This window comes from Helobdella robusta (genome assembly GCF_000326865.2).
Source record: "Helobdella robusta unplaced genomic scaffold HELROscaffold_42, whole genome shotgun sequence".
NCBI classification, from domain to species: Eukaryota; Metazoa; Annelida; class Clitellata; order Rhynchobdellida; family Glossiphoniidae; genus Helobdella; species Helobdella robusta.
This window is the reverse complement of record NW_008704981.1, coordinates 1,328,443-1,338,880: the sequence shown is the minus strand read 5'-3', so window position 1 is coordinate 1,338,880 and position 10,438 is coordinate 1,328,443. Positions and strand designations below refer to the sequence as shown.

General features: G+C 31.8%; 1 protein-coding gene across 1 annotated transcript; it reads left to right on the top strand.

Moving 5' to 3' along the window:
* Positions 1-317: 317 nt before the first annotated feature.
* HELRODRAFT_177413 (hypothetical protein) lies at positions 318-1,915 on the top strand (the record flags this gene model as incomplete). The annotated part of the gene is made up of 2 exons (XM_009025604.1): positions 318-700; positions 919-1,915. The coding sequence occupies 2 exons, from the start codon at positions 318-320 to the stop codon at positions 1,913-1,915; spliced, it is 1,380 nt and encodes a 459-aa protein (XP_009023852.1).
* Positions 1,916-10,438: the final 8,523 nt, after the last annotated feature.

Genomic DNA, 10,438 nt, shown 5'->3' with positions numbered 1-10,438 from the left:
TATTAATGATCTGTAGCATCACGACCTGATTACTGGTAGGATTTATTTCATTCTGTGTGCACCGACTAAGATAAAGAAATTATCTATTGATGGATTGATGGATGGATTGATGGATGGATTGATGGATGGATGAATGGATGGATGGATGGATGGATGGATGGATGGATGGATGAATGGATGGATGGATGGATGGATGGATGGATGGATGGATGGATGGATGGATGGATGGATGGATGGATGGATGGATGGATGGATGGATGGATGGATGGATGGATGGATGGATGGATGGATGGATGGATGGATAGAAATATCGATTGATGAAGGTTAGAGATATTGCATACACAACCATCAAAAATGCAAATCTCGACCGAGAAAGATTTGAACAATCCCGTCAACAGATTTTCGACAAAGTCTACAACACAGGAATGTACCTCGTCTTCATGCTCCTACTTCCTCTCCTCATTCTCATCTGGATTGACACTCAGCTTTTCTTCGCCCTCAAAAAGCTGAAACGAAAACGCGCCGAAATTCGACACCAGCAGACCTCGCGTCAGCAGCAGGACAACAACGTCACGCTCGTACTCGTCATCATCGTCGTCGTCCTAATCGTCTGCCAGTCGCCAGCCCTCGTCAACCACATTTTGTGGGTCGTCCTTGAGAATGAAGACAGGGAGTGTGGCGGGGTGCAGTATTATTTCAGGTTCGTTGTTCCGACTCCTTCATTTACTACTCTTGATACTTTGCATCGTTTTGTCTTGACCAACTTAGCGTGAAACTATTTTTTTAATTCTATATACTCTAGATCTATAAACCATAAAATCATGTAACACACATCAAAACAACATACACAAACACACACACAAACGACGCACACACAGACACACACAAACACACGCACTCACACACACACGCACACAGGAGGATTAGCAACGTCATGGCGACGCTGAACTCAGCCGTCAACTTCCCAATCTACGTCCTCTTCAACAGACGCTTCAGGCGCCTTTTCCTACAAATTCTCCCATGTCTGGCCCCCTACACCGCGGACAACACCAGCCTCAACCAGGTCCCTGACGCTGCCACGGCAGTCCCGCAGCAGACCGTGCTTGGCCCACTGGACAGGACCTCCTTCTGTCTGAGTCGTGGCCACAGAAACAGCAGCAAGCTATTGATGGCGAATAACAACAGCAGCAACAATAACAACAACAACAACAATAATAATAATAATAATAATAATAATAATAATATTGAAAATAGTAATATAAATATTAACGATGATAAAACAAAAGACGAAGGAGGAGCGAATGAAAACAAAGATGGTATTTATTTGGCAGTGAATAATAATAATAATAATAACAACAACAACAATAATAATAACAATAATGTTGCAAACAGAAACAATAGTTCGGTAACATATATCGACATTGTTAAGAATGTTAGCAACGGCAACAAAGGTGACGAAAAATCAACAGGAAGCGATGGTAAAAATCTGAACAACAACAACAACAGAAATATCAACTACAGCAATCCATCGACCAGCCAACAAGACCAACTCGAAACAACGACAAACACAAACAACAGCATCATCGACAGTAAAAAATTATTATTAAAACTTAATAAAGCAAACACGGGCGATGATGATGAGGAGGAGGTAGACAATGACGATGCTGATGAATTCATAGAGCTCCTACCTATGAAGCGAGATACAACACCACAAAACGCTACGGACAACCATAGCGAAAAGACAAACCCTAACTATGACGCCATCAACAACAACAACAATCGAGATAGCACCGCCGAACCAAAGATTATGAATCATCCAATCGATAAAAATTTCAAAATAAATTTCGGCAAAACTCTGGGCTCAGTCTCGTCGGATTATGAAAAAAGCTCCCTGATTTGTAACGTTGAAACGTAGTTATTGATTTCACAACATAATAATTTATATTAATTAATTGTGAATAATTATTGAAAATAATAACGCGTAATGATAATTGATTTCAATTAATTTAAACGTACTAATGTTTAATTATTTTAATATCATTTCGAAAATAAGGAATTCTTTATTTTCTTCTAATGTTTTATGACACGACATGGTTAATTATTTCTAAATAGTTGATTTGTATTTTTATAAATGAGGCCGTATGTTGTTATATAAAATTTTAGCTAAGATTAGTTAGTATAAATATAAATTTTCATCATCTTCACCATCATCTTCACCATCATCTTCACCATCATCACCATCATCTTACATATCACACACATTACGCTATCTTCATATAGAGATCTTTAACATGAAGTTTTAGTTGTGTTTTAATCCGTCATTGTTCATATTTCATTTGAATTATTCTAAAGTAATTAAAAACATAAAAACATTATTCATTCACTCACTCGTTCATTTACTCATTCATTCATTTATTTGTATATTTATTCATTTAATTTTTAAATTCAGAAAAAATGTTAAATAAAATTGTTGTATATTTATAATAAGTTGAAAAAAACATCATCATCGCCGTGGAGTAAAATTAATCTTAAACATACAACTAATCAACTTTTCCATGCTCTTTCAAGTGAAAGAAAATTTATTTTGAGAAAAAAATTTATAAAGTTGAAAATTTTCTCATAAACATTCACACACAAACACATATACACACACACACGCACATACGCATACATACACACACACACACACAAACAAACATACACACACTTAGATACTGAAACGTACAAAATACAAAACAGCCTTTGCTGAACCTAAATGATTTTGAATCGAATTGAACAAACATACATGCAATGCAACTTATTGACAGACGCATACAAACATACAGAGAGAGAGAGAGAGAGAGAGAGAGAGAGAGAGAGAGAGAGAGAGAGAGAAAGAAAAGGTGAAAAATATAAAGATAAACAAGATAACTATATAAGTTAAACAGTATTAATGAGACCTTTTAAGATTTTTTAATTATATTTGAACACTTCGAATGTATATAATGTCATATGAGAAAATTCAGAGTTTGGCACGTAGACGTGTATGTATTGTATGTTCTAAATTTTGTGCTATTGATATCGGTAAAAGAATGAATGAATGAATAGATGGGTGAACGAACGAACGAACAAACGAACGAACAAACGAACGAATGAATGAATGAACGAATGACTGAATGAACGAACGAACGATTGAATGAAGGAATGAATAAATAATATCGTAAACTACATTTTTGTAGATATTACAATCTTATGATCCCTGACAATATAATATTTGCTAATATATTTATTGTTTGAAATTTTTTTAAATAATATAGTTAGTTGCATTGGTATCTATCATGCTTATATCTGAAATGTGAACATGAAAAATTGCTCGCATAGTTTTAGTGAATTTTGTGCAATAAATAGCGAAGTTTTGTGAGTATTCTTTTATTTGTCGTCATTTGTCATGAGTGTCTTTATTTGTAAATGTCATCTATCGTGAATTTTTTACTCTTCAAAAGTTTATAGTTGTTAAATGTTTCATTTTTTTTTATAATTTTTTAAATTAGTAGTTTGATGTGCAGTGTTTTGTTATTAAATGATGAAATGATATTATTTAAACAATAAGCCAAAATCGAGAAAATTGTTATGTTGTTACTATTATTATGTTATTATATTGCTATGTTGAAAGTTGTTACTTTCAGGCATTTTTTGATAAAAGTTGACTGAAAATCTTTGTTTAGATGAATTGTTCAATGTTGCAAATATGATTGCTGTGGTAATAATTTTCAATAATTCTCCTACATTGATGACTTTGTTTAAAATTTACGTGTGTATAGCATGTTTATTATATTCAATGTTCATATGTTACGTCAAGTATGGGCAAACTTTTTGCTGTGAGTGGGGCAACAAAATGTGGGGCTCCATTTTTGGGGATGTCCCGTGCCAATGGCCTTCCCACCCCTGTCTTGTTTTAAATCCTGCTCTTATGGTATAAAAATATACTTTCAAAGTTCGCTAACCTTTTTTTGTAAACTTTTCATCACTTGCCAGGAAACTAATCATTAGTTAGTATCTAAAAATAACTTACCTGTTTTTTCCAAGAAATTATCAAATAATTTGTACTCGTTACTGAATACAGTAAATTTTTAAAAAATCATTAAAAAGTTTAAAATGTCAAAAAGTTTTTTCGAAAGAACTACTAACATAAAAAATTTTCGAAAAACAATTTAGAACTTTTTAAAACAAGACACATTTGATTCGCAATTAAATTTAGAAGTATCGCTACATTCAGTTGTCAGATGAAAATTCTTGCTAAAAACTATTCAAAGCAACTGCTAGTAGAATTACTTTTTCAAATTGCTTTCCATTGAGTCCTTAATAGTTATACAAATTTGTGTTAGAACAAAAAAAATGATGTTTGTTCAATAATGAAAGGACACAATTTAAAACGACACTGCTTTCTTGATTCAAACCTTTATAAAGTTTTTTTTATTATTTTCATCTCAAACTTTAAATGGATATAAAAAGAAGACAACACTGAAAATAATAATTATACAAAAAAATTGTTATTACTAATTTGTTTAACAACATTATGTCGTACAATTGAAATGAGATTAACAAATTTCAACAATTCTGAAAGAACTCCGAGATTAATAAAATAACTTGGAATAAATAATTTGGTAAGAAAACGGTTGAGAGTGTGTGTGTGTGTATGTGTGCGTGTATGTTCGTGTGTGTATGTGTGTGTGTATATGTTTGGCAAATTGTTTACAAAAGTTTTAAATCAGTTTTATGATGCATTGGTAAATTATCTCTACTTCTGCAGAATTTATAAACAATCGGAATCTTATATTTATACAAATATGTATATATATATATACATTTTTTAGTATAGTTTTGCAAAAAAAACTTTTTAACTGAGAGAAAAAACTAATGTATTTGTGTTTATTTGTATAAATTGGTCCTACTCGCTTAATTTAATTAGTTCAAATTGATGTCGTTTTTTGAAAAAACAAAAGTTTTATTTTGTTTTTCGTGATCATTAGTTTATTTTAAATTAGATTAAAACTAGTAGAGAAACGGGTTTTTTTTATTTAAAGTTTATTCTTTAATATTGATAATTAATTAACTTTAATTAATAAAAATTTACGATATTGAAAAAAAGTGTTTTTATTTTTGAAATTGTTTGATCCTATGGAGAAATGTCATTGATGTCTGTGATGTTGTTGATGTTTTTTGATGTTGTTTGAATTGTTTTTGTTTAAGTTTTTTACACCGCTGTAATGTTGGTGTAGATGGAAGAGTTTTTTATTTTTAGTTTTGGTTGTTTTATTTCAGATTTTCACTTCAGCGTCATCATCATCGTTCTTGTTGTTGTTAGAATATATTACCAAGTTGATGTCACGTAATTAATGTTGTTAATTCGTAGCTGTAAACAGCATTGTTCATCATTATATATATATGTATCAAAGTATTTTCATTGAGTTGTGAATGTCCTATTGTCATTATGGTTTGTGTTAGCGTGATGTTGTATTTAGCATATGATATATCAACTTCTCGATTTTAAAACTGTCAATCCTTTTTCACCTAATATAAACTAGAACTTTTTCAAAGTTTGTATGTATATCTAGATATTGTTATATAAGACATTGCAATGTTTGTTGAATTAAAAATATTTGCCATATGATTTTCTATGTTTATGAACACGAAAAACAGAAAAATTCAAGCGATATAATGTTGATACTATATATATAACCAGAATGAGTATATGAATGTGATAATTAGAAACCGTTTTGTATCGTATCGTATCGTAGAACTGGTATAGCGCCTTTCATGAATTGATTTCAGACCTCACTATCTTCACTTTAGAAAGTTGACTATAAATTGAGATGTTTTATCATCGTCAGCCTAACTTTATCTTCGTCATTTCATCATTATCATCATCATTATCAGAATAATGCATTGAAATAAATAGTTATTTTCATTAAATAAATTCATTTTCATCGTTATTATGAAAGTTCATAATTTATAATTAACTTCACATATATTGCTTTCTCAACGTCTGCATCATCAGCTGCCATGAATGCGTCGTTCTTAAATAAAATTTTAATGGAAAAACACGCAAAAACTGTTGATTTGTACATATTTAAATTCCCACTAGAATACCCGCCACATTAAAAACTGAAAGAAATTTCTCAAAAAAAAAATGCTTCATAAACACTCAACCAGGAAAAAAGTGCCAAGATTATTCAATATTCATGATCAAAACTTAAAAAATGAGTTTGGACCTATTCGCTTTTTTACTCATACACACACATCGACACACACATACACATATCGACACACACATAGCCACATCGACATATACAAACAAACACACACACACATCGACACATACATACGCACGCACACACGCATACTTAGTTGGCGTTTTATGAAAACAGATAACGCATTATTAATAATTCATACCATGCCACAATACCCTACTCACCAACATTATTTACACGAATTTTTAATTTGAGAAAAAAAAAACCATGACACATTTTTCATGCTAATTACATCTTTTCTTATACACACGCGCACACATACATACCATACATACACGCATACTTACACACACACACACAAATAGCTAACACGTACCGAATATAAACCATCATGACTGCATCAACATTTGCAACTAATAACATGAACGGATTTATTTCCAAATCACAACAGTACAAAACATTACCACATCAACAAAACAACATCAACAAAACAACAACACATAAACAACGACACATAAACAACGACACTACAATCAACAACACAAAATTTGCGGGTTGAGCGACGGCACAATGGTTAACATCTACGGCACTGTTGATGCAGAGAAACTGGTTTCAATTGCAAGAAAAATCTCCACTTATCACATGCAATGTGCGCGAGGCGTTGGATCACGGTGTATTCACATACATCGTGTTTCTTGATTGTTTTTTCTAAAAAATACAAACAAGAAAAGTGTAAAAAAAACAACATTGACAAGATTAATGTGAGAAAATCGAAACAGCAATCAAACAAATGTATTTGCCTAAAACACATTGACCGACCTCTTTGAAGATGCAACAAATAAAGATTTTCATTGTATTTTTTTGAAGTTTTTAATTTTCCCAAAATGGCGTATACATAAAAAACCTGGAAGAAAAGGATGAGAAAATTAAAAAAAATTACCATGAAAATGTTTCCTATAACTGCTTGTTTCATCCTATGTATTTTAATTCAAGAAAATATTTTCTGGATCAAATCTTTTGTCTTTATCGCCGCATTTACACACACGAATTTATCTCTCACTATCTCTCTCTCTCTCTCTCTCTCTCTCTCTCTCACACACACACACACACACACACTACACACAGTAGTAGTAGTAGCGGTCACAGCAGCAGTAATTGTAGTGGTGGCAGTAGTATGGAGTGAATTATATAAGAAAAAACAACCGAAGCATGGTTAGATTCGACCGGTCGAAAAGCTCGTAATTATACCCAGTAAACTACGTCTCAACATGTATGCGTGCATGTTTGGGTGTGTGTGTGTATCTGTATGTTTATATATATATATATATATATATATGTATCTGTGTGTATATATATGTATTTCTATATATATATATATATATGTGTGTGTGTGTGTGTGTCTGTATGTATATATGTATAAATGGCTTGCTTGTAAGATTGTATGAGTGTATTTAGTTGGTGTATGTGTGCAAATGTTTGGATGAGAGCATCTGTGTGTGTTTGTGTGTGTGTGTGTGTGTGTGTGTGTGTGTGTGTGTGTGTGTGTGTGTGTGTGTGGTTAATAACAACAACACGTCAACAACACAGCACCAAAGAATTGATTTGAAGTAATGTTATCCATCCGTAACTGATCGTCCTATTAGGTTAAAACATCACCCTGTCTTCGGTCGTTAACCCATCATCTGTGTGAAAAATGCGTTCCATGATCTTACGTATTTATTTACTTAAACTATTTTCACAATTTTCTTGGAAAAGTATTATCTAATGTTATCAATCATAATCATTTTTTATAAAAATATAATTTTATCTAAAAAAAAACCAATTCCCATAATTTTTTGTTGTTGAAACTTTACAAAAAAAATACTTCACATAATCTGTTGGAGAGATGAAATTTTTATTCTTCGTCATTTTCATCATCACAAAATCATTTATTAATTTGTTCATTACAAGCTATATCATCATCCCCATCTGTAGCATCTTAGCATCATCTTCTTTTTCTTCATCGTCATCTTCTTCATCTTCACTACCATAAGCAGTAGTAGCAGCAGCAGAAAATATATATACCACATTGTAACCATTATTAACCCGAACACTGCCAATCATAAACAACGAAGTCCTCATCATCATCGTCTTCGTCATCATCATCATCATCATCATCATAATCATCATCATCATCATCATCGTCATTAACCTCACAACCATCATCGTTATCGTCATCTTGCTAATTAAAATAAATAAAAAATCGTTACTATTATTTTTTTGGCAGATAGAAAAAAAGCATCTAATAAATAATTAATCAATAATAATAAACAAACAATAATATGGAAATGAAGCGCTAGTAAAATAATAAAACTCAGACGACTATAGAAATTGGCGCGAACAATCCTCCAAATGGCTCCGAAAAAATCGACCGTGATTTCTTCATTTCAAATAATCTAGGCTTCTACAGATGATGATGATGATGGTGGTGGTGATGATGATGATGATGACGATGATGATGATGATGACGATGATGATGAGGATAATGATTATTATTATTGCTCTTTTAACGATATTTTGGCTTTTTTGTAACAAGATTTTAACGCCGCTAAAAAGAATTTTCTCACAGACCTCGCGATAATTTCTTCGTACTTACGCCATTGTACTTTCAGTCAGTGATACTTTTTACTATCTTCTAAGTACGATTTGAGGTTAGATTCGCCGCAGTTGTAGCGATATAAGTAGTAGAAATGGAAATAACAGCTGTACTGTAGTAAAAGTAGTAATAGTAGCAGTAGTAGCAGCAACAACAACGACAACATTAGTAGTACTAGTAGTTTTAATAATAATTTTACTACTGGTTTATCTCAATTTTTCAGCTTTTTTAAAAAATAAATGTAATAAAACTAAATATAAACGTTCGTCTGTTTAAGTTGGAAAATGTCATTAAAAGTGTACTAGCCATATGAAGCGACACTTTGAATTTTATTCCTCCCTCTCTGTGATGGTTGTACTTAAAACTGAACTTAAAATTGTAATAATAATTATAATGATTATAAGTTTTCAGCTAACAGTAATTACTGTAAAAGTTGTTTTATGAAAAATTTAATCTTTAATAAGAATAATTAATATTAGTTTGAATATTAATATGGATGATATTTATATTATTTTTAGCTAAACATTATCCGATGGTTTTATAAAAATCTAAACAATTGTGATAAAAGCTGAAAAATGATTAGTATTAAGTATTCATGGAAAGTTTTTAACAGAAGTTTTATAAAGTATTAGTAACTGTAGTGAGAGTAATAAGAACATTAGTATGATGACTAGTTTTGAAACACTTATCTAACAGATGACACCTTCAAACATAAAAGGCGTAAATGATGATTGCATGAATAATAAATGTTTTTCGCTTTTTTGTTGATGTTCTTGGAGTTGCTGCTGCCATGTTATTGTTAGTGGTAGCTGTAGTAGTAGCTGCAGTATAGTAGTAGTAGTAATAGAAGTAAAAGTAGTAATTGTAGTGGTAGTAGTTGTGGTAGCAGTAGTAGTTGTAGTAGTAATAGTAGTAGTTGTAATTAGTAGTAGTAGTAAGTAGTAATTTCAACATTACTAATTTAGTTCTATTTGTCACTCTTGGCACAAATTTAATTTAATATTTTATAAGGGTCCTTCAAGTGTAATGGTAGCAGTTAACAACTATTATTACAGCTGCTTATGTTCGTGTTCGCCTTTACCAGAATTTTACTAAGTACCTCAATTTTAGGGCATCTTTATAGTTTTATTATAACTACTATGTTGCTAATGATGTCTAGAAGTCAGTAAATACATGCATGTTGGATTCACATATTGTACATGGATGAATATGAATGGTTTTGTATGTACTTTCAACTTTGAAATTGTCCCGTTACAATCGCCATAAGATCTTTTGCAATATCTCTTTAGTGGCTATTTTTGCTATTACTACTACCGTGTTGTGTGTGTGTGTGAGAGAGAGAGAGAGAAAGACAGAGAGGAAAAAAAGAGAGAGAGAAAGAGAGAGAGAAAGAGAGAGGAGAGGGAGAGGACGGAAACAGAGAAAAAGCATGAGTCTTAAAAATGTTTAAAAAGAAAAACTTCCATAAAACATTGCAAACCATGCATTCAACTAAATCACACTTAATCCTGAAAAATTGTTTATGACAACAAAATAATGCGGAAATTTGTCAAGCAAGTTCCTGCTGGATGGC